Consider the following 25,477-nt stretch of genomic DNA (forward strand, 5'->3'; position numbering starts at 1 on the left):
ATAGGCTTCACTGAATAGCCTGCATCCATATGGCATTCAGAATAGCAGGCTGAGAATAGGCACCCAAAAAAGAGGTGGAATTATCCTTTTAAAAGAATAATTGCTATAGCAAAGTTACCTTTGGCTTTCACAGCTATGGGACCAAGGGAAGGAAGCTTGAATCTACCTTTCCCATTTTCCAGAAGTGCCCTACGTTCTACATTACAAAGTACTCTGTAAGGAGATGCTCCTCAGTCCTCCTTGGCCCAGGCTGCTAGGCAGAATGAAATGAGGAAATAAGCTAATGGAACTTGTCTCCTGGAATTTTAGTGTGCTGATTTTAGGTGACTTTGGTCAAATGGGTAAGTCATGCTCACATAATCCTCTATAAGAAATATGATAAACCAAACTTAATAAACAGGTTCCAGATACAACAGGAAGACAGGTAGACAAAAAACATTATGGAAAATATTTCTGCCAAGTTTTGAAATGGTTGATTTTGAACATCTGTTTTCTCAAGAATTCCAAAAAATTAATTTAAGACTTTTTGCTGACAAGATTCTTTTCAGAGAGCCAAAGGAAGTTCAGAAGACAAATCAAAACTACAAAATAATATATATGCTGGTTTACTTTTTTGTAGTCAAAATATAAACTGCTGTTATGAAATAATACTGGTAACTACATACTAAGGTAAGAAAGCAAGTACCCACATAGCAATGAGTCCATAATCACCTGCATTTGTAATGATGCAGACAACTATAACAAGCCAAAAAATGGGCTACAAATATTATCATTCCAAGAGCAGGGACTGTAATCACCCTGAAAACACAGATTACCACATTTATATTCCCTAATAATAGAAGTTGTCCATGACTGTGTGACTACTTACCACTCAGAACAAGAAGGAAGGATTGGGGTCTCACAGAACTGATTTTTTTCTTTAAAAGTAAAAAACCCCAAGCCTCCACTCCTTCAGCTAACAACCTGTCACTCCTTGAAACTATATTTCTCAGGAAGTCCTTAGTCAATGATAAATACAGGCAGTGCACTCTAATGACTAAAAAAAAAAAATGCATTTTTTATTTTCAGCTTTCTAAACAACCTCCACCCCTCCCACACATACACATTTGGTACCATTATGAACTAAATACTACTGAATTCAAAAGACTAAATGGATCTAAACACAAGCTGATCTATCTTTTTCCTGCATACTGTAAAGCCAGTTTTATATTTTCTTCTATCTATAGATATTGCAGACATCTACAGTGCTGTTTCATTCCCTTGTTTTCTACTATTACAAGAAGACACAAAAAGGCCAGATGAGGTGTCACCAACACAAACAGGATGTTCCAAGATGTATTACTCTTCTATACTGGTCACCACCACTTAACTCTTTTTTCTCAGTACCTACTGAAAACCAAATTGCACCTGAAGAAAAGACGAATCCAGGCAAAACTAACGTATGTATGCAGAAGTTCACCAATGAACACAACATGACCTCAAACAGCATTAGACTTGCAAGACAGTTAGTTTCAACTTCCCAGTCTACTCCATGTCTAAATGACTGTGATGGCAAAAGCATCCTTGTCCACCTTCAGCTGACCAAGAAAGATAGTGCCTTTTTCACTAGAAGAAGAAAGAACTGCATGAATGGCCTCCTTACTTCAGCAACAAATCTCTAATCTTGGAAAAAGCTGACCACATCTCCACAAATACTTTGCTGCTATATTCCAGTCCCTGTTCCAGTATTCTCCATTTTCTGCAGAGTTCCTTGTTTTACACAAACCTCAACCTCTAGTCTCCTGCCTTAATACACAGGATCTCCACTGGGACAAGCTCTTGAATTGCCCCGTACAACCACGGCCTTGCACCGTTTCAGCAAAGAAGGAAACTGTCAGCCAACAGAAGAAAGCTCATGAATGCACATACAGCAAATTTCTCAGCAACTGAATCCACACCAGAAAACCTCTGAACAAAAGTAGACTTGCCATTTTGAAAACAAAACATAAAATTCCAAGTTAGTTTCCCTTGGTCAACTCTGCATGCAAAACAGATCCACAACTGAAATTATTCTTACTGAATGGAGGGGAGGAAGGATTTTTATTTCTGTTTTTATTTCAAGAGAGATAATAACACATATCTCCTCTGTAAACTACAATTAATTCCTTTAAAGTTGGGAGGGGGGGGGAAATAAAGATACTAATGTGAACCAGGTACCTCACATTTACTGAAACCAATATCCTAGGAAATCATGTATCCCAGGTAACCACTTTTCAGAACAGCTCCTAGAGTTACTGCACAAACTAAACAAAGAGTTAACATCTCCCTTTGCCAGGTGCTAGAATTCAGGCTTACAGTGCAGTCTTTTTCTCCCAGAAAATTAAGTACCTACAGCTGCTTTTCAGCAACCACTCTGTTAAATATCAAAGAGCAAATGAACCCTTAGGGTGAGACAGTGGCATCTAGCTTCTTCAGCCAAAACACTTACGTGTGACAGAATGTTCTTTTAGGGATCAAACTTAGAGGGAATGATCAAGGCCATAGAGAAAGATGAAGGAACCTCAAGGAAATTATATTCCTTTATAAATGCCCTGTGTGTAAGTAGCAGTGCTAAAGAACTTCTTGATTTAATTTGTATACAGTTCCCTTGAGACTTCTAGAAATTTTGGGTTTAATGATTAAATAATCATTCTGAATAAAGTTACCAAGATAACAGCACAGTTAGGAGATAACAAAAATATGGTTGTTAAATGAACCAGACTGCTGAGGTACCCACTATTGGTATGCTAAATAAAGCTTGGACTACTGTGACGAATTTGAAGGTACTACATTTACAAATCCACATGGGTTTTTTTACACTCTCAAGGGCCTTTCAGTGCACAACCCGTAAAACAAAGGTAACATTATTTACAACTAATTGAAGCTCTCGAAGTTGCACCGTACACACAAGCCAGTGTATAGATCATTCAAGTCTGGTGAACGATTTTCATCTTCAATTACCCTCAGAAGAAGCATGTGCACCCAAACATCTCTCATTCTCCTGAGCCCTGCAACAGCACAGGCTGGAAACCCCTCACTCAGGAATTGCTCCCCTAGAATGGCCCTGTGCCACCGTAAGCCAGCAGTGCCCCAGCAGCAAGGAGGACCAGCTGCCTCCTGGGCCATAGGAACAGGACAAGTGATCATCCCTCTACTCACTAGACCCCATCTGGAATACTAGATCCAATATGAGGGCTTCCAATAAAGGAAAGACACTAAGAAATTAGAACAAACTCAGCGGAGGGTCGTCAGGATGGCCAAGCACTTGCTGTGCGACCAGAGGCTGAGGGAGATGGGTTTACTGACCCTGGAGAAGAGACAACTTCGCAGCACCTGACAGCAGCCTGGCAGTACCTGTGGGGAGATCCCTAATGCTCTGCACACTGGTGCACAGTGGAAAGATGACAGGCAAAGGCATGAGCGGAAAAAAGTTTCAGGTTGGACACACGTGAAACTTTCCATCATGAGGCCAGTTAGGTGGTGGAGCTGACTGCCCAGAGAGGTTATGCAGTCTCTCGCAGTCCTTGTAAGTTTTCAAGAACCAGCCCTCACTGACTTGGTCTGATTTAAGGACTGGTCTGCTTTGATCTGGAGGCTGGACTTCCTAAGGTCCCTTCCAACCTGAATTATCCTAGCATCCAAAAGAATTTCATCATTGGGAAATTATCTTTTTTTTACTTTGTGTCCACAAGTATTATCTGTGATTCCAAGTCATTTCCCTGATGCCATCAATTACCTGGCAAAGGCTACCTTAACAGTTATCCAAACCAGCAACTACAGGAACCACTTCAGAGCACATCACAGTGAAGCTCAAGGCTTTTTTGTCATCACTAAGAGAAGGACACATCTGATCTCACTGGTCTTGAAGACAGGTGAAAAAACTGCAGACATTTCCTTGCAGATTTTAGCCTTGTCCTGTCACATGGAAAGTGTTGCAGAACCTAGAGAATAGTGACCTGCTTGCCGTGTAGATTTATCAGACTACAGTGAAGCTAGAACTGGAAGTAAAATCTAGCATGAAATATCAGAAAAATTCAGCACACCACTTGTCACAGGAGACATTGAAGCTGGGTAGTTGACTAGAAGGTAAGTCATAGGATTCCCGGTTACTATAAAATTTCATGTTCTAAAGTTAATAACATGTCAAATGAGTTTTATAATCTGTGATGATACAAGGCTTGACTTCCAAATGCTGGTCTCCCGAACCTGGTGCACAAAGCAAAATCAATAATGTAAAGAAACTGAAAAGTCTGAATAATAATGGGATATACAGAAGAATGATCATTAAAATATAGAAAAAATATTTCCAAATGCTTAACATGAGCAGCATCTACCTTCAGCATGCTGGTGGAAACTGCAGGAACTGTAGAGAGCCAAATGCATAAAAGACAAAAATGTTATCGATTGTAGCTCAGAGCACATTATTGATGTTTATGTCCCAATGTCCATACTATTAGAGGGACCAAAGTTCAATACTGTTTTAAGGCAAAGACACTTCTTTTTCTGTGTAGCTCATTTGAAATTATTATTTTCACAGAATCACGAAATCAGTAAGGTTGGAAAGGACTTCTGAGATTGAGTCCAACCTTTTACTGATCACCACTTTGTCAACTAGACCATGGCATTCTTCAACACCTCCAGGATTGGTGACTCCACCTCCCTGGGCAGTCTGTTCCAATGCTTAACAACCCTTTCTGTGAATAAATTCCTCCTGATGTCCAACCTCAACCTTCCCAGCACAGCTTAAGACCATGTCCTCTTGTCCTGTCTCTGCTTGCCTGGGAGAAGAGACCCATCCCCACCTGGCTACAGCCAGGTAGTTGTAGAGAGTGATAAGGTCACCCCTGAGCCTCCTTTTCTCCAGGCTAAACAATCCCAGCTCCCTCAGCCACTTCTCATTGGACTTACCCTCTAAAACCTTCACCAGCTTCGTTGCCCTTCCCTGAATACGCTCCAGCACCTCCTCAATGTCTTTCTTGTAGTGAGGGGCCCTGAACAAAGGACTCGAGGTGGGTCCTCACCAGTGCTGACTGCAGGGGAATGATCCCCTCCCTGCTCCTGCTGGCCACACTATTCCTCACACAGGCCAGGATGCCACTGGCCTTCTTGGCCACCTGGGCACACTGCTGGCTCATGTTCAGCCAACTGTTGACCAGCATTCCAAGGTCCATTTCCACAGGGCCATTTTCCAACCACAGCTGCCATCTTTCAGAACAAAGAGTCTGATAAATTGCAAGTCAGAATCACAATAATAAAAATAAACACACCCCTTTTGTTTGTTTATTTGTTTTTCAGATGGCCAGGCATTTAACATCACCAGGAACGAACAAACTGCCTCAGAGAACAGGAAGTCCTCATTCAAAAAAACTATGATTTTTCTTCAGCAATTCTACAGACACTAAAATAGCAAAAGATGGCATTTCTCCTAAGAAAGTCAACAGATTTCAGAATGACCTTATTACTGGAGAGCAACACCAGACGTGAAGACAACTGATACAAAATACCCATGGGGTCTCCATATGTTTCAATTACAGAAACCTCAAGTTAACCTTCCACTCACCTGAACATAATCTGACAAGAACACTGGCCACTGTAGTACATTAAACACTCTCCATCACGAGGTGGAGAACACCCAGCCAGAGACACCGTCTCCAAAGAACATGGGGGAAAGAAATGGCTGAGGTCACATCCTAAAGTGAGATAAAAATGTCTACCTACTCAGCAATTAAGCAGTTAAACTGAGGCATCCAGTAGTAGTGCTGATTGAATTAAAACCAGAAAAGACTGAATCCTCAGTATTTGCATCAAGAATGCAATAATCCAACAGTGAATGACCATTACATCTCTCCAAATACCCACAGCTGCTTTTCTTCCTTCTAAAATAAGATGCATTTCCAACAGACCACCACCACCCACCACAGAAATGCCCCAGAGAACGTTAATTTACATATCCACATTCGCATCCTGGGGACTATCACAGCTATGAGGTCTAACATTATTTCTCTTGTTAAGGTATCAATGCTGAGGCTCAGAGAACCATAGTACAAGTACATAGTACAAGTTAAATGCACCTTCCTGAACTTTATTGAACAAAGTGCTGTGTGTTACTACTGAGAACAAAGTGTCAGTTCCACAGAGGTACCCCCAAGTGGTACCAAGGGATCTGACAGAGCTGTAAATCACATAGTTGCTGAAATGGAAAAAGCTGATATGTGCTTAAGGTGCTTAAGGTATAACACTTGCTAAGACAATATATATATATAAAAGTCTTATACATATATATAAGATATATATTTGGTAAGCCAGGGCTACTGAAGTCAGTGGCAACACGCAAGCTTTATCTATGTCACAAGATTTAGTGGAAACTCCATGGGCCCCACTAGTCTCATCTTAATCAAGATAGGTTTGGAGAAAGATACCTCCTTGAAGAGTCATCTTAGGAACTCCATCCCAATCAGTTTGGGCCCAGAGGTGCACAAAGTGGTGCTTGTGGTGCTTGACAAAGAGGTTCACTAGAACCTCAGACAACCTCAGACACCTGAACCAGATGAGGCCTTTGTGGCTTTCTCAGCTCCACTGCTGTGCAACACAGACAACAGATCTCTTCCCTTGATGAATTTAAAAGAACAGCAAACAGAGCACTTATCAGGAACACATCACTTTCTAAGCAATAAAAATACTTCTACGGATCAGAGTTCAAACCTCTCAAGTTCCACAGCAATAGACAAATTATGAAGACATTACTGCTTTAAACAAAGAGAACAGGATCCACCATGCAGAAGAAAATCTGCCTAAGCAGAAAGCTGTTCATCTCTGCAGAGTGGCTGAAGGAGCCAACATGACTCTGAGCACGTTACAGGTCTTGCTGTACCTCACTCCTTCCTTGGAGGATGAGTGATGGCTGGGGATCGAGTCCCTACAAGTGTTGTCAAGGGAAAATAATACCATAAGGGGGAGGATTTGTACTGACACTGGCAATGCTCACTTCGAGTATCACCCACAGAAACCCACAATTATTTATTGATGTTAACAAAACTATCTAAAATAGACATGATTCCCTACTGTTACACCTAGTAAGAAAAAGGCCTTTCATATTTTCTTTTATTCTTTTTCAAGGACACTTTATTTAGAAATAAAGTGTTCACTATTATGCTGTCACCACTGAAAATCTAATGACTTAGAAAAGGCACTTAGAAAAGTGTAAGAGGGAAGATAAAATTCAGTGAACTGTTAATGAAACAAAATTTTAAGGTCTTCCTGATCATATAAACCCATTCATAACTTGTCAGCATACTACACTGACCTTTGAAAATTATAAATTAAAAAAATATCAGTCAAACTTTCACAGAAAAAAATATAAGTATTACCAGTTTTCAGTGGGCACAGGAGAAGGCTCTCAGAGGATTTTTAGGCCCTCATGAAGTTAAATATTATTAATGTAATACACCTGTAAGGATGAAGGTCATGACTGTAGGACTATATAAGAATTAGAGACACCAAGTCAAAGCACTGTACAGACAGCACAGGTAGCCCATGGGAGACAGAGAATAGCACATATACCATAGATAGAGCCTCTGCTCCCTCATGCTGGTGTGTCTTCCCCTGTAGTCCCCAGCCATTCCTTATATCTGCAACAATATAATAAAATGAACAGCCATAACAGGGTGCTTCAAGACCTGAGAGAAGATTGGGAGCACATGGTTCAGGGTCTCCACTCCCTTACCCAGGTACCACCCAACAACTCTGTCACCGTAAGTTCTTCTTCGTGAAGAACAAACTTCTAAAGTTTAAACACCATAAAGACATGGTACAAAATGCTTATGTTTAATATAGTTTGAAGAAGGCAAGGGGCCTTAGCTGAATGGATTACAGTTATAGGCTTTTGTTCCAATCTGTTTTGTAATATTTATCACTGTAGCCATATATTGCAATAAGCACAAAAGAGAGAGCATAAATAAGATTGGATTTCTCAAAGAAGCAAGTATTGGAAGACTTGAAAGTAAAAAGAACCCTCAAAAGCCTAAAAAGAAAGCTTTCTAGTGTTTAGTTTGGTTGTGTGCAAAAGGAAATTAAAATTCTAACTTATATTTCCCAGTATGCATGTTAGAAGGTAAAGGGATACAGCAGACAGTTCCCAAAATATGTCTGTGGTTGTACCAGTGACTCAACTTGTAAACAGAATTGTAAATCTTCACTGGACACAAAATTCTCCACAAAAATAAGAGGACAACATGAAGCAAACAGTCATGCCAGTCCCACTTCATTCCGTGTGGAACACAAAAACATAGGTTAAAAACAGCCAAAGTTCTGATGTTAAACATTTTTTTATTAGAGAAAGAAGTGACATGTGTATCCCTGATGGCTGGTAACAATTTGCATCTATAAATCCAGCCAGCCTAGTGTTACATTATTCCCTTCTGTTAAGCCACTTACGTGTGCTCTACCCACTTCCATCCATGTGCGATTTCAAAACCTAATCATTAAAGTGTGTTGATTTTATCTTAGGAAGGGAGGACCATGGTAGTTTTAACTTTGCAGTCATTAAACCAACACAAGGAAGAAAAATGGAGAAGTTTCATTAAAAAGAAGTATTCATTAAAAATGGCAACATGGGGATGTAAATGCAGAGCTCCTGCTGGCACCACTTGTATAATAAATGCACTAAGAAATCCAGTCGTTGCATGTGATTGCAGCCAGTCTATAAATAGACACAATTCCAATTGCTCATATAAATAATGTCTTTGCAAATGATCCCTCAGTCATATTGTGTTCTGATTAAAGAGCCCTGTATGAAAAGTGTGAACTGAATAGAAATGCCCCTGAAATTTGTTTCCTCTCTTGGACAATACAACCTCTTGCCATCTCGACCTCTAGGCAACCAAGCACCTCCATTCTCATTGAAATCGGTGGGACATACTTAGCACTTCTTAAAAATAAGGTCTAGTACTGAATACAAAGGTTTAACAACTTTGTGATAGAAAACATACCTCACAGTCAGCGAGTTTTAACTTTTGGTAAAGAAGTTTATTTTCTACCTAATAATTCAAACTGAATGCAAAGCTTTTAACGACAGATTTTAAAGCTATTTTGTCACATACGTGATCATTTCACTAAAAATCACTGATTTTTGCTGATCACTGAAACTGATTTTGCTTCAGCCTTGAAAACATTGCAGATATTAAAAAAATTACATTATGGTCAGAGGTGAACCACAAAATATTATATCCTAAAATTTATCTCCCAGAAATTTATGGGTATGTCAGAATTATGGCTATTATTGGCATTTTTCAGTAACCAAAATTATATTTGGACTGAATTCCACCACGTCCACTAAACATATCACAATGTGCCATGTCTACTCATCTTTTGAACACTTCCAGCGATAGTGACTCCACCACTTCTCTGAGTAGCCTGTTCCAGTGCTTTACCACTCTTTCAGTGAAGAAATTTTTCCTACTACCCAATCTAAAACTCCCCAGAGCCACCTGAGACCATTTCTTCTTGTCCTGTAACCTGGGAGAAGAGCCCAACCCCCCAGCATGCCACAACCTTCTTTTCTCCAGGTTAAACAACCCTAGCTCCTTCAGGTGCACCAAGACTTATGCTCCAACCCTTCCACCAGCTTTGTTGACTTTCTCTGGACATGCTTCAGCACCTCAATGTCCTTCTTGTAGTGAGAGGCCCAAAACTGAACACTGGTGCAGCCCTGCCAGTGCTGAGTACAGGAGGAAAGAGCTGTTTAATACAATAAAAACATTTTGTAACTTGATGAACTTCTGCTTTTTGGGAAATCTAAGGCTGGTACATTGGCTCTAGAAAAAAAATGCAAGTCAAATCAAGCACTTCAAACAAGCAAACAAGTGTGCATACAGAGCCACAAAAATGGCATGATTTACTATTAAACAGGTAGAAGAGAAACAAAAGTTGTGTGAGCACGTGCATTTGAGCATGCACACATGTATTAGTCCTCTCTCTTCTTCATATACTCTGCTCCATCCACAGACACATGCCATAGTATTTAGAGACTGCCAGGGTTGACCATCAATCCAGACCAAGACCTCTCTGTTCCATGTATGGTTTGATGCTAGATGGGCAGAAAGCCACTCTTCCAAAAATCTAAAACAAAGTAATTTTTTTAATTTTCTTTTCCCTTTGAGACCAATATTTTTGCCCATTCCAGGCACATAATTCACAATCGTTTAGAGTAATTACACAGATTGTTTAATTTCTAACTTTTTATTTGTTCAAGACACCAAGACACCATTTATATGTTCCAGAATGTCATGACCAGCTAAATGTCCCTGTGAACTCAATGAAGTCCTGTACACGTAAATTTGTCAGGACAGCTTTTTGGTTTTTGTCAGGTGACAGTAATATGGGATCAGAGCATTTACAGGAATGAACTTATTCCTGTTACTTTAAATCTACAGTTTCTTGACCATTATACAGTTAAGTTCTGTGCAGAAGGTTTTAAGCAACTGGCATCCAGAGTCAGGTGTGAGGATACCATGAGCTCAACGCATCAGCAAGCAGAGAGTTTTAGCATAGCAATATACATGGTTAACACCTCTGTCACACTGCAGCAAACCAGTCTCTAATAGCAGGCAGTCTTTGTCTCCATTATGCAGCACAGCTTTTATGTCATCATGCATTTTAATCTTCTTTCCCTTTTAAGACCAGGTTCTCTGCAGAGATGGGAATGTGCACAGTGCAGGCAATGAGGATGCCTCACACCCAACAAGCACTGCTGCTGGGCACTTGGTGGTAGGCGTACCACAAAGAATTTGAAATCCCATTTAATGTGTTCTTTTTGACTGCATCAAACACAGGCTTCCTACTCCTTTCTTACAGGCCCTTATTAACCTGGTGTATCAGCTACTGTCACACTGTGTTACTCCTCCCTGTCTCTGTTTTGCTACTGTGACAGCTGTGTGACCACAGTTCTCCAACACTCCTTTAAGTATTTTCCCACAAAATATTTTTATACGTGGATTGTGCTTCTTGAGCTGATCCATAATAATTGTACTACCTTCCCTTCCTCATTATTACAGAAGATCAGTTTCCTGGATGGCATATTAAAGAAACCAACTGGGTTGGTCTAATAAGGCCCATGCGTATCAGGAAGAAGTATGGGGCATTCCATACTTGTCCTTCCTACACGGTTTGACTAGTACAGGTAAAAAATTCAACCAGAAGAATGCACAGTCTTCACCAAAGTGCAATAACGTATCGATGTTGTTGGGCACTACTGAACCATAATGACAATTTAGATTCTACTCTGCAATTACTCATGGACAAACTGATCCCAGGAGCACATCTTAGGAAGATCTTTTGGATCAGGATCTCATCTTTTTCAGTGCAATTATGCCACACAGTAGGTGTAAGTATTTCTTTTCTTCCTGCTTAATTGTCTTGCACTTGAAGCATTCCTTTACACTAACCATGAGAAAATGTGATTGATTCTGTGATATCTCTAAAATTCTACAGAACAGTAGGTAAAGATTACACGGGGAGACATTTTTGCTGTTTTTTATAATACGTACACATTTTTGTCTGCTGATGGCTGATTCTTTGACTTCCTCTATTTGAGCCTAAATCCCAGTTTGGTGACGGCTGACATTTCCCAGGAACTTATTCCCAAATGAATAGCATAAATTGACTGGTTCTTTTAAAATGAAGAATAAGATTAGTGTTTATCTTCTCAGTAAAGGACATGTCTGAAAAAATTGAATGGTGCCCTGCATGACCATCTTTTATATTAGTAAATTACTGTGACGAGCTGTTACTATACATAGTATATTACTATGACAGGACAGACGAAAAATTATGAGTAGGTGTACTTTGCTCTGGATCTAACAGAATAGGTGTGAAACTAGTTCTCAAACCAATGCTAGCAGGAGAAAAAGTCTCTTCCTGTTGCTCACTGGCAAGAATATGAGGGAGTGGAAAGTAATTGTTTAGAACCCCTCCCTTTCAGTGTTCTAAGTCCCCAGCTCACAGAGCACAGTTCTGTTCCAATCTGAAGCAGTATTTCCAATACACAGACTGTGATCACAGGGAAGATGAAGGTTGACAAGTAGGTGTTGAATTTGTGTCTTAAAAGACACACTCATCACCTACTAGACTGCACGCACAGGAATTTTAAGGGTATAAACTCCCAATTTTGTTGCAGTGCATAGCTGATGTTCAGTATGAAAGATGGTTTCAAAGGCTGCCTGAAGCTTTAAGATTAGGCTGATGTGGGGGTCCCTCTTCTGTGATTGGTTATTGGAAAATGAATCTCCACATTTTCATTATTTCCTTGCAGATGAAAAAAGAGTTAGTGTTATCATGCAATCTCATGTTAAACAAAAAAATCTAAACAAGGCTTTAACATTTCCACTTAATATTTCCTTTGACAAGTTCATTTGTCTTGAATTTCTCATGGAGTTCTGTTATCTATTCTATGTAATAAATACATACAATTTTCTTCATGAGTGGATTGTAGCATATAGCAATTTTTCATTCTGGCATGCTCATAATAATTCTTCACAATAATTGTAAAGACACCAGAAATCAATCTTTCTCACTTTCACACAAAACAGTGATTTAGAACAAGAGCAGGAATTATTCTCCTTTTTGTTATAGCTTAAAAACAAAACCCTTAAAGATGCATTGCATTAATACAACAAAATTTTATTATTTTTAAATTTCATTTACTCTAAAGAAGAAAAGGGTTTTAATTTGGGTGAGAGAGTTATAAGGAAGAAAAATAATTATAGTATTTAGTCAGAGAAATTTCTGAAACAAACTCAGGAGAGACTTTCAAATTCATGTTCAGTCCTTCAACAATTTTCTTGCAAATTTTATACTAGAAAGTTACATATTCTCTGCTTTACACACACACATGAACACCACTGCCATGCAATGGCCAGATTCTTCTCCATTTGCCATGTGATCAAGCACCATGGGTGGGAGCAGGACTCTTCCTCACTCAGTCAATGTAAAAACTGAACCATAAAAGAGATCCTGGGTCCAAAATCTATTCAGGAGATTCCTTAACAGAAGGCTAACAATCAAATAGGACAAGTGGGAGTACACGTTGTGCATGCAGAAAGTTGTCTTTAGTCCCTTACTGCAACATGCCCTGCAATGCTCTGCTGCCATTTCATGCTGCTGCAACACAACTATGCACAGTACAAACAGTTATTCACGCATCACTTTGCTTCAGTTGTTGGTACACAGTGGTCACTCAACCACCTCCATAAGTTTCTACCTATAACAGGAAACCAAATAAAACTCATGCACAAAGAGTCATGAGCTAGAATCCACAAGTGTTAAAACACTGCGTATAATAATGGTATAATATACCATTAGTGACTTGCCTAGCAGTTCTAAGGAACTCAGTTTGAAAGAGCATACATACACACTAGATTTAAAAGCTAGATCTCCAGTGAATTTTCAAGAGCAAAGACTTTTCACATATTTATGTAGAAGAGAGAGAAAGATCTGAAATGCAAAACCAGGCATTGCCTAGTGTTGAAGAAAGCAAATCTGGTTCCATGATAGCAACAAAACTATTACTCTGAAGTACCAGTGCTTGGTTAGTAAAGATGTCCTACAGAGAAGCATGAACGGCTTTGGAGGCACTTATAGGACCTACTGAAGAGAGATAACAACTATTGATTACAGAGATCTTTATCCTATATTTCTTCCCATGCTACAGGCTTTCTGTATCCTCTAAACTAGACATTGAAGAAGAGGATCTCAGATATGTACGGTAAAGCCATGAAACAAAGACGCTGTGCAACTGGATTACGTGGCAGCAGAAGGATGGGTGCAGGAAATAGTGAGCATCTCAAGGCAAGAAAGCCTTGGGCTTGCACTCTGACAAAGGACACTTTCTTTAAACAACTGAGAAGTACAGTCTGCAGCTCAAGGCATCGCTCCCTATGAAACATTACAGAACTGACATGGAGCGTTTAGTAAGCAAGACATCAGACTGCTGTTAATTTTATACAATGTGCATAAATGGCATCTAGTGTTTTAAACAGCATAGTATTTAGCAAAGATAATTTCCCCCCTTTCCACAGTATTTAAAAGAAGCAGTACTTGCCAAATACTAAGCCAAACTTGAAAGTCAAAGGCCAAACCATTTGTATTGTGGTGTTCTACATGGAAACTTGCTAAGCAAAATGTTCCACAAATACTGTTATTCCATTTTGAACAACTCACTCTGTAAAACATGCCTTGTCTTACTCATCTTTTATCCTTCAGAAGAAATCTTCTATAACACAAAACTCAAACTACATGAAGTCACAGATGGAATGGAATTGTTTTGGAAAACTGGTAAGCAGATACTACAGCCTACGGATTCATGCTCTAGCACTTACAGGCGAGGGAGAATACCTCTCTCACTTAAATGTTGAAGGCCAATATTGCACAGCAACCAAAGTGGAGCTTATCAGAGATGCAGATATGGAAATACGTTAGAGAAGAAAGATCAAAACCATTAAACAGAGACTATCAATACTCACCAGCTCCAAAATAATTTTTAAATTCTTCATCTTTCTTTCAGTAATGAGCACACATACTCATTCAAAAAAAAAGCAATTATTTTATTTGTTTCAAAATCATGAGTTATGAGCATCCTTATAAAAGCTTTGGCAGATTATTAGCTTATGTGACCATGTTTAGGTTCTAGAGTGTTATTGGGATCTCTGAGGTTATCAATAGGGAAAGTTAAAACAGAAGCAAGTTACAACAGAAACTATAGTATGACCTCCAGGTTGACAAACACAGGAAGAACTTATTGTGCATCAAATGTTAGGTAGAGACCACAGAGGAACTATTAATCTGAAAAACCTGGCTATAAAATGAAGAGAAATTCAAATACAGAGAACAATGTATTTTATATCAACTAGTTCACATCACTCACTGCAACATGAGAGCATCCATGAAGAAATATTAGTAGATTTATGCAACAGTCATTGACATGTGCAAACTACTGTTTGTGAATAATTAACAGCCCTATTTATTGTTATTAGTATGAACATTTTGCCTAATTTTTGACAGAAAGTCTGTTTTTCTGAAAAACGTGTTTTCTCTGGAATTTATTCACTGTTACTTAGTTATATAGCAAGATGATGATGATCTTCTCTTTGTCTATAACACATTTGTTTGGTAATGAAAAGAAATATTAGATCCTGCATTCAGGTATTCTAAGTACAAGAATGCCAAATACCATTTTGTCTGAACTAAGAGGGGAAAAAAAAAAAATTGAGCTCCTTAGATAGACCTCTGTCTAGTTTCATGCAGGAGACTATGCTGAGCTGAGTACCCAAGAAAGCAGAAGGAGCCAGGCTCCAGCATGCTCCCTGGCATAGTCCCAAACAGGACTGTTCCTAAACAGTGGCACGGCTGAGGCCACACTGCTGGCTGCAGGAAGGGCTTAGCATATAAACACAAGTTCTACTGTGGCACCTTCCCATACCCATCTTATTTAGAAGTTACTCACATAAAATGAGTTTAAAGGAATTCGTCAGTGAGTCTAAACACTTGATACCTTGCTAGGATATCTGAGCTCTCCCTCAGCTGGGTGGGCAACAGTCCATGAAGACAAATTTGATTCATATTTCAACACCAATCTCTGGTTTATGTTTCATCTATCTGAAACAAGATATGCCTAAATAGTTGAAAAAACTGCAATGATTAATTTTATTGATGCAAAAACACATGCAGGATACTTTCCAAAGATAATACTAAAACAGCAGGAAACCCCGCAATTTCTCATGAAGGGGCATATACCGTAATTTGTGAACTCAAAACACATCTATAACTCTCCTGTTTTCTAAAGAGCTTGCAATCTAGCTTTTCCAGCTTGTGCAATTTTAAAATAATTACTGCGTACATTTTAGTTTATAAAATGTAGTCAAGAAACTGCAAGGAGATCTAAACAAACACAGAAAAGAAACGTAGATGAAAGCTCAATAAATCAGCTAACCCATCTATCTAAATCATCTATGCACTGCTGCAGTATGAATTACACCTCTAGTCCTGCAAGAAAAAGTCTTACCTTTCCTTAAAACTTCTGAGATTACAGAACATTCTGAGTTTAGTCCATTGCTTTACTAAGTGCTTAGTTTGAAAGTTTTCCCCAAAGCATAGCCTAAATATTTGTGTGAGTGAAAATTAGACCAATCACTATTTGTTTATCTCCTTCATTCCCTGTCACCTCCCTGGGACAAATATTGAGAACCTTCTCTATAGCAGAGCACAAGGTTTAGGTACTTATTCCTACCATCACCCCACCCTCCCTTCTCTTGCATTCTTTCCTCCCTTCTTCCATCACCTCAAACTTTGCCTTACAGCATGCACCTACTAAATCTCTTCTTCTTTTATTAAGCTTAGTGTTAAAGTGTTATGACAAGACAGCTTAATCATGGCCATATCTAAAACTTGGTATGACATTTATTCGCAACAGTTTGCCTATTTCTGTAACTCAACTCCATAAATGGGCTCTGAAAAATTCATATTCAACCTCTGCTGATCATGTATACAAAGGAAACACTCTGATACAACCTGCTAGAATCTGTTTCAGGTTTTGGAATTTTAAAAAAGGAAAAAGAGTTAAGAAGTTCCTGAAGTAATGAAGAGAACGCCTAAATTTTGGGGTTTTTTGAATAAGAATACCACTGTCCAACTATACACTATAGTATGGAAGAGTTATGGCACACATGCAATGCAACTGACAGAAGAAAAAGTTCCACACGCACAATCTGTCATTAGAACAACCAAAACAACTGAAACGGGAAGGAGGTAGAAGAGCTTCTGAGCACACAAGCTCTTCAGATCTGCATCAAAAGCAACAAATCTCAAGGTAACCACAGGTCAGGAACAAGTACTCGAAGTATAACATCATAATGTTATTTCATCAGATATTCCGAACAAAATCAGTGGTGAGAAGTGGAAGTAAATATGTGTGCTCTCTAAGCATCCCTAAGCCTGTATTAATACACCATTTTTCTACAAGAACTTCTCTCAAATTGCCAGAAAATATAAAAGGAGACTAGACAGGGAAAATTAAACTCGTTTATGGGACTGTCCCATTTGCAGCAGAACTTGTGAAGTGCACAGCAAATAAGCCATGCAAGAGAAACTAAAGGAAGCTGAATGACTCAATTATGGATTGGGTGGGAAAGAGCTTTTAGCACTAACTTTCCACAGACCCAAAAGTGTTGTGGGGCAGGTAACTGAGATCAGTTCTTCATACTCAAGTTAAAGAGTCAGCAGTGCCCTGGCAGCCAGGAGGGCCAACTGTGTCTCCTGGGGGGCATCAGGCAAAGCATCGCCAGCCGGTTGAGGGTGGGGAATGTCCTGCTCTCCTCCTCTGGGGAGGCCTCACCTTGAGAACTGTGGGCAATTTTGAGCTCCTCAGTACAAGAAAGATCTTATTACAGAATGTCCCTAGGAGGGCTACAGAGATGGTGAAGGGTCTAAAGGGGGAAGCCATATGAGAAGCAGCTGAGGTCACTTGGCTTGTTCAGCCTGGAGGAGACTGAGGGGAGACCTCATTGTAGTTACAACTTCCATGAGAGGCGAAGAAGAGGGGCAAGCACTAATCTCTTCTCCACAGTGAACAGTGATAGAACCGAAGGGAACGGCCTGAAGTTGTGTCAGATGAGTTTTAGGTTAGATATCAGAAAAAGGTTCTTCACCCAGAGGGTGGTTGGGCACTGAACAGGCTCCCCAGAGAAGTGGTCACAGCACCAAGCCTGACAGAGTTCAAGAACCATTTGGACGATACTCTAAGACACATGGTGTGCCTCTTGGGGATGGTCCTGTGCAGGCCTAAGAGCTGGACTCGATGATCCTTGTAGGTCCCTTTCAACCCAGGATATTCTACAAAACACGTGCTTTCAGCAGGGCTGGACTGAAGCTCAGCGTTGTCCCTGATCCAGTGGCTGTAAGGTGCTACAGCTCAGTGCACCATGCCCATATTGTTATACAGCTAAGGATTTGAGTGTTACAATGATGATAACTGTAAGAGAGACCATAACAAGGAAAGGCAGTACTCTCTGTAAGGACTGGGGAGTACAGATTATACAATGCATTTGTGCAAGATCACAAAATAAAGACGGCAGTTTGTTCTCAGCAATTAGCACTTGAGGCAGCTGCTATCACAGAACATGGTTGAAAGGGCACGGTTGCAAAGGAAAGCTGTGTGAAACAAAAGCAGTGGCCGCCTTGCAAGAGGAGCATGAAGTAAACAAAGGGCACGTCCACTCACACAACAATGCATCCGTGAATGGCTGCAGCCATGTGGGATTCAGCGCAGTCCTACGATCCCCTTCAGCAGGATGAACTTCGGGAAGATATTCTGCTTCCCTGACCTCCAGTAAGCTACAAGGTGCCACACTGATGTGCAGCCATAAGTTTTGGTGCCTTCTTCACTGTGCTCTGTTCGTGCAATGTAGATACACCCTCAAAATCTAAGAGCACTTTTTCTTCTGGTTTTCCTCACTGTGACAATGACAGCCTTAGTGCTAACTGAATTTTAGTATTAGATACTAGTCAGCTATGTTCCTATTTGTTCAAAAAATGTGACATATTGGGCATTTTATATTTTGGATTGACTATATGTGTGTGATGAAGAACAAAAATTAATTCAGCATCACTTGAATTCAATTGGGGGTTATTCATTACTCAGAACAAGCAGAACCAGTAACTCTGCTTGAAGAACTGGAATTACTGGTTCATCAAAAAAAGTTCTTTATTATTCTTTCTTCTGTCACTATCACTTGATAGGCTTCTACAACAACAGTGCATCCTACCTGAGCATTTCCAAGGGGAGTTTACAGTTACTTCATTCCTCACCATTATTTTTGGTACAACCCCAGCTTATGCCTTACTGCATAAAAGGGAACAGCACTTCATTTTAGTAAGCTGCCTTTCCCTGACAATTTTTAACACGCCACAGGGAAGTGGGTGCCAATCTTTTAAAGAAAAACTCAATATAATTGAGTTGATTGAAAATCATAAGAGAAATATTGTTCCTAGGGACATCTTCTATTTTTGGTTAACAGTATTGATTTGCTCTTCCTAAATACTAGTTTATACTTAACCACTGCACTCAATACCACCTATGTTCTCCCATACTTGTAATTTCAGAAAGCAATTAGCTATTCCTTCACTAACAGGACTCCCATGGTCTAAATGCAGTAAAAGTCACAATGTTTCTTAAGTAGGTTGTCACGTTTTCTACGGAAATTATTAAACTGAAAGCTAGTGATATATGTAAATGCTACTGTGGGCATGACTAATCCACAGTCCACATGATGGTTCAGAATAACGAAGACCGAAACTTCTATTTTGTCACTTTCTTCCTAATGGCACCTTACACAAAGATAAGAATAAATTGTTCTGGCAAACTTGCTCCCAGATTTTCCCTTTTATGAGGGCTGTGCAGAACCTCCCTCCTCCTATCTGAAGGGATGCCACAACACACCCCTACGGCAGGCAGAGGCGTGAGCCCTGTGTGTGGAACAGGGGAGAGCTGAGAACACCCATCCCCACGGCTGCATGACAGGAGTGCAGCCAACAAGGGCAGGAAGGGCCACGGGCCAGTCACACCTCAGGGACAGCCCTGTAACATGACCTGTGTGTGACGAAGTGTGAAGGTGCATGTCCAGTCTCTGATGCGTCCTGCTCCCAGCAGTGCAGTCACAAGCCTTGGAGGTCTGAAGACAGCCCACCACTGATGCACTCACTATTCACAATGATGTAGTAAAGTACTTGCTAACTTGCGTGTGAAGTGTTTCACTCTCTGTATGAAGCAATTTAGTTTAGAAAAGACCTTTACGATTACCAAGTCCAATCATTAACCAATCATTAACCCACCACCACCAAGTCCACCACAACACCATGTTCCTAAATGCCACATCAATCTGTCTTTTAAATATCTCTAGAGGTGGTGAATCAACCACTTCCCTGGGCAGCTTCTTTCAATGCTTTGATAACCATTTTGGTAAAGAAATATTTCCCAAAATCCAATCTAAACTTTCTCTGGCTCAGTTTGAGGCCATTTCCTCTTAACCTGTTGCTTGTTATTTGAGAGAAGAGACTGCCCCCCACCTGGCTACAACCTCCTGTCAGGTAGGTGTAGAGAGTGATAAGGTCTCCTCTAAGACTCCTTTTCTCCAGGTTAAACAACCCCAGCTCCCTCAGCTGCTCCTCATAAAACTTGTGCTCCAGACCCTTCACCAGCTCTGTCGCCCTTCCCTGGACACTCTCCAGATCCCCAGTATCTTTCTAAACTGCAGAAATTCTTGCTGGAAATATTTAAATAATATTTAAATAATAGCAAGGCTTGAGCAGACATGAACTAAAATGACTTCTTTACCAATTCAAATTAACTACCATCTGTCTTAAATAATTCTATTATCATGGCTTTTGGGCATCTAAAGCAATTGAGAAAAAACAGAATGTTGCATTTTCTTTGTTTTCTCATAACTGCTTTGTAAGTCTAACATTTGTCAAGTAAAATGAGTTTTGCTTCTTCGAGAAATTTTCATACTTCCATAAAACGGTGGGAGAGACAAGGCACAAAATGTAGCTCTGTCCTTGTAAGAAATTACCACAGTACATAAGTGTACATAGAAAAATAATTTTAATTTATGTACCTGCTAAATGAATTAAACACTTTGTTTTCATAGGGCATAAAAACCAGCTTCCTTCTTTCTCAGCCTTTCCTCTTCAGCTAAGCAGCCATATACCTAAAAGTGACAGCTCTTTGCAGTGTGTGGAAAGGCAGAAAATATTTCCAGTTTCAAATTTTTTTAAAAAAGGTTCAAAGTAAAAAAAAAAAAAAAAAAAAGTTGCACTGAGATCTTCTCTAGTGTCACATGAGATTCTCTTTCTTTCTCACTTAAGTTCATGGCTGATGCAGTAGGTGCACACTGTAAGCATTCATTTACTTATATGGTGCTTCTCTTTTTCTTTGGAAAGGTCCTTACCGGCACCTATGGTGAAGAAGCCTGAAAGATTTTACTTTCTCTGCTTTCTTCTGTTCTTTCCTCAATAGTGGTATATCCTTGATTGCAAGTTTATTCCAGATATACCTAAACCAGTTTCTCCCTGGAGGTTCAGTGCTGATGTACTGTGCCTGTTGACTATGTTTAAATTATTTTTGTTCAGAGCTTGTGGAGAAGGTGGCAAATAAATAAAGCTACTTCTCTTTCTCATTTGGTTGAGAGAACAATATTTAAAAGTTAATTTATTTCCTTTCCATCACGGGATGAACACAGTATTTTGAAGTTTGATATTGTCTGGAGAGAAGAATAAGGAAGTTATGTCTGTTGTTAATATGCCCTTGAGTCTATCTACCATGTCTTAGGTTAAGAAGGCTAACTCACAATAAACCGACTTAGGTTTTCTTTGCTGTCAGAATCTTAAGCATATACATAACTGAAGTACTTTACAGACTTATCTATTTCTTAATTTAAAAAATTATACATTTGTATATAACACTAGTAAATGGGTACAAAATAGCCTCTGTAAATATTATCTATCAAGTATAAATTTAAGCTCATTATGCAGCAAACCCATGCTGGTTTTGTTGCATTAATCTAAATTCCTGCCAGTATTTAATTAGATAATTTACTTGTTTATCTATTTGTCATGGTTTAAAGGAAATTAAAATCTATCTCATCCACAGCAAGAAAGTATCTGTCTATATTCAGAAACTGCATCTCTTGGCCATCTCAGCTTGTTCAAGAATTTCTACTAATTTTTCACCTCATGAACATATTTACAGCTTTCTTTTCCACTTCATGCTGCTTCTACCTCCATGTTCCCCTTTTCCCCCCATCCATGTCTTTTGATTGCCTCAGCAGTTGTTATCCTTTCTCTTCACCTCAGTGTCACCAGATTTTAAAGGAAAAATTGAGGATTAGCTACTTACAGCTGTGTCATTGTTCATTCTAGCTGTATTAAGTCTTTTTAATCTCCTCTTCTTGCTAAACTCCTCTATTTAAGACTATGATATCTATTGTATCTGTGCATAGGCTAGAAAATTGGAGTGCATTATTAGCTAGCCCATGTGTAGCTATGTCATCAGCACTATGGTATATGTGTATTTTATGTACAGAGCCCACATTGCACATACACACATACATATGAATAAACACACACACGAGATACTATATTAGGCAGCTCAATAGATTTTAAGAATCAGAATTCAAGAACACTTAATTGATCCTAACTTACTTATGCCTTTATTCTTTAGGTACCAATGACAGCACATTAATACATTCACAGCATGTTAACAGGAACAGCTGTTAAATAATAAATGCCTTACTGTATTATTTTCAGTGGGTGCTTCAGCAATTAAAACCTGGCTGCCTAATTTCCAGCTCAGTTAGGAAAAATAACTGTATCTTATGAAACCAAGTAAAATACTAGGCATTATCCAAAGAAGAACAGAAACATCAAGATATCCACTGTAGAGAATTACTGTTTTCTGTGAGGAAATGTGTCATCTCCTGGCTTCTCCCCACTTATCATTGCAAGAGCTCAAAAAGCAGCTTTTAGCAGAATAGTTTACGAGCCTTTGCTGCAGATATCATTGGATGTTTTGCCTCAGCTGGTGTCAGTAATTCAGCTCTTCCTCTATCCCACCACTGGCTCAAGGCAGACACTACTTCCCCTCTTTGAGATATAGTTATTAGGGAGCCACAGCACAGGTCAGTTGGAAACCCAAAGCAAATCAGCAGAAAAAACCCTCTTGTATTTCTGCTTTATTTAAATCAATGCACCCTCAGTCAGCAGAACTAATAGGTCTACGCCAGGGAAGTAGAGACAACCAGTGGGCATGACAAGGGCAGGGACCCTGAAGTGACAGACTCTCAGAATCAGTCTGCAAGATCACTAGATCAGATGTACATCAAACCACACGCTACAGCTAACTCCCCAAATATCCATCACCAGCTTGGAGTAATGTTCACCAAAAACAAAACTTCAAAAACACACAAAAATCAACAGTCTTGCACATTTCAAATTTTAAAATAACTCTTAGCCAAACTGCCTAAAATTAACAGAAATTCACATTTGAGAAAAAAACCCCTACATTTCATTTGGTCTGCCTCTTGTTTCCTAAACTTTGATTACAGAAGCCACCAAGCATAAAAAAATCCAAACCAATAGCCACTATCAGCTTTTCCACTCGCAAGGTATCTTGACCACCTTAGTCTACCCAAACAATTGTGCAATTAAAAGAAAAACTATCTAAAAATATGGTTAGGACTGCAAACATCCCTGTTAAATGTTTTTATTATCAGCATAATAAGTCTGATTTCTATTTTTAATTTTATATTTGATCAATCACGTTTCTAAAATGCACTGTAGTCTCCAGTACTCATTTACCATTTAAGAAGAAAAGAAAGAACTATCATCTTCCACAGGCTTGTTTGAAAAATAACTATTTTAACTATTAAAACTGCCAGCAACTTAATAAAATAGTACATATAGTAGACTGCAGTATTACCTTGTTCCAGCTTGAAATGTATTCACATGATTTACATCTGGACAATACCATACAACCTGGCTCATTATATTTTATCTTTCCACAAAAATATTTTATCTTTCCACAAGACCAAAACCCATGAAATAATAATTGCCTGCAGAAATTATTTCCCCAATAATTGTACAGAAATTTCAGCCTTATAACGTTTTCAGTTTCATTTCAAAAAGAAATGTTAATTTAACGTTAAAGAAACATTAAAAATAACTGGCTAGGGCTTTTTTGTGCATGTATTAGTTTTTTCAAACAATCAGACTCTCCTACTGAAATGCAAAAGCTTAGCGCACATCTGTTAGGACTGCATTCATTAAAGTCAGCTATCAATCAGTCACAGTAGAACTTTCCTTAAAAACATGAAACGTGATTTGCATAGAGCCCTGCTCGCTGTTACTGAGCGCTAGTTAACGAACCGCTCCTTTCGTTTCAAGCTACAGTACCTCATGAAGTACTGTCACTACTTAAAGCATGAGAATATTTGGAATTCATGACACTGTCTTACTGTGTGCTACATATGTGAGGGTGGTGAGGCACCGGATCAGGTTGCCCAGAGAAGCTGTGGGTGCCCCATCCCTGGAAGTGTTCAAGGCTAGGCTGGATGGGGCTTTGAACAACCTGGTCTGGTGGAAGGTGTCCCTGCCCATGGCAGGGGCATTGGAACTAGATGATCTTGAAGGTCCCTTTCGACCCAAACCATTCCATGATTCTATGATACAGCATGCACCAATCCTGCAAATGCAAAGTTCCATTTTTCTATACAGTTCCTTAGTAATCCTGAGGATTTCCACTAATATTTTTATATTGACAAGGAACTATCCAACTGAGGTTGTAACCAGCAAAATTATAACTCTGGATAGACTTACTGCATTATCAAATATTAACTTTATTACATTTATTATTTAAAAGTGACCTGAAGTTGAAAACAAACTCTTATGAGTCTGTCATGAGTTTCATTAGATTTAGTGGTGACTTTTGTGCCACATTTTCAGATTCATAGTACTTTAAACAAGATTCAGGTTCTGGACCTCATGCTTCAGGAGAAAAAGCCCTAAAAGTTAAGCCTGCAGGATATAACATGGCAGAACAACAGGGAGAGGCCAAGAATATTAATTTTTAATTAACTAATTAATTTAATTTATAATTCTATGTAATTTGGAGGTATCTGTTACATGTAATGGAACAAGGTGAAGAGTCCTCTGAGCCAGCAAGAACCAAGTTAATTTGAAGAATACACAAACTGGCCCCGAGATGGGCAGGTGCACTCCTAGGAGAACACACCACCACCACAGCAACGGCACTTCTAGACCCAATCTGCCAGCTGAGCAGAGCAATGCACCATGTACACAAACCAGCTCAGTTTGGAAGAACAGTGAGATTTTTTGCCCAGTTGTACATTTCTTCATGCATAGCGATCACCAAATTGCAGTTTCAGGTTGTCTGTAAAGTAAGGCAGCCCTGAATCAGCTGACATTCAGGTCTTGCTTTCAGTTCAGTTCTGCTAGGACTAAAATTTTTTTCTCTAAAGGAAAACAACATCTTAGGTTTTTAATAAGTTTCACAGCAACAAGAAGGGTTCAGGCAAGCTCTGTGACCCTGAAACCTCAGCTACATTTTTCAGTAAAGCATATAATAAATTAGAGGTTAACTCAAGTCAGTCATCTTTAAAGAACTCTGACTAATGTCATATTACATTTTACATGACAATCACTGCCAGCGTTATGTTTCAACTATTATGTAGACAAATGAAATTTCATTCAACTTACCTGATGCACGTCTTGTGAATCGGTTTATCGCTGGAGCTGGAAAAAAAATACAACATTTTGTTTATTTTTGTAGTGGTCTAACACACTTTAAACATAACAACGTTACACTTCATTCAAAGTGTTAACCATTATTTTTGTATCT

At 39.2% G+C, this 25,477-nt stretch overlaps 1 protein-coding gene across 1 annotated transcript in view; it reads right to left on the reverse strand.

Annotated features, from left to right (window-relative positions):
• Nucleotides 1-25,477, reverse strand: part of PRKAR2B (protein kinase cAMP-dependent type II regulatory subunit beta) — an 85,136-nt gene that overhangs the window by 29,291 nt on the left and 30,368 nt on the right. The window contains exon 2 of the mRNA XM_027890112.1: nt 25,336-25,371. Within this exon, the coding sequence (XP_027745913.1) occupies nt 25,336-25,371 (36 nt within the window). The remainder of the gene's footprint in view (nt 1-25,335; nt 25,372-25,477) is intronic.

This window comes from Empidonax traillii, unplaced genomic scaffold (genome assembly GCF_003031625.1).
Source record: "Empidonax traillii isolate 1590-97213 ecotype Southwest subspecies unplaced genomic scaffold, ASM303162v1 scaffold277:size2070623, whole genome shotgun sequence".
Taxonomy (NCBI): domain Eukaryota; kingdom Metazoa; phylum Chordata; class Aves; order Passeriformes; family Tyrannidae; genus Empidonax; species Empidonax traillii.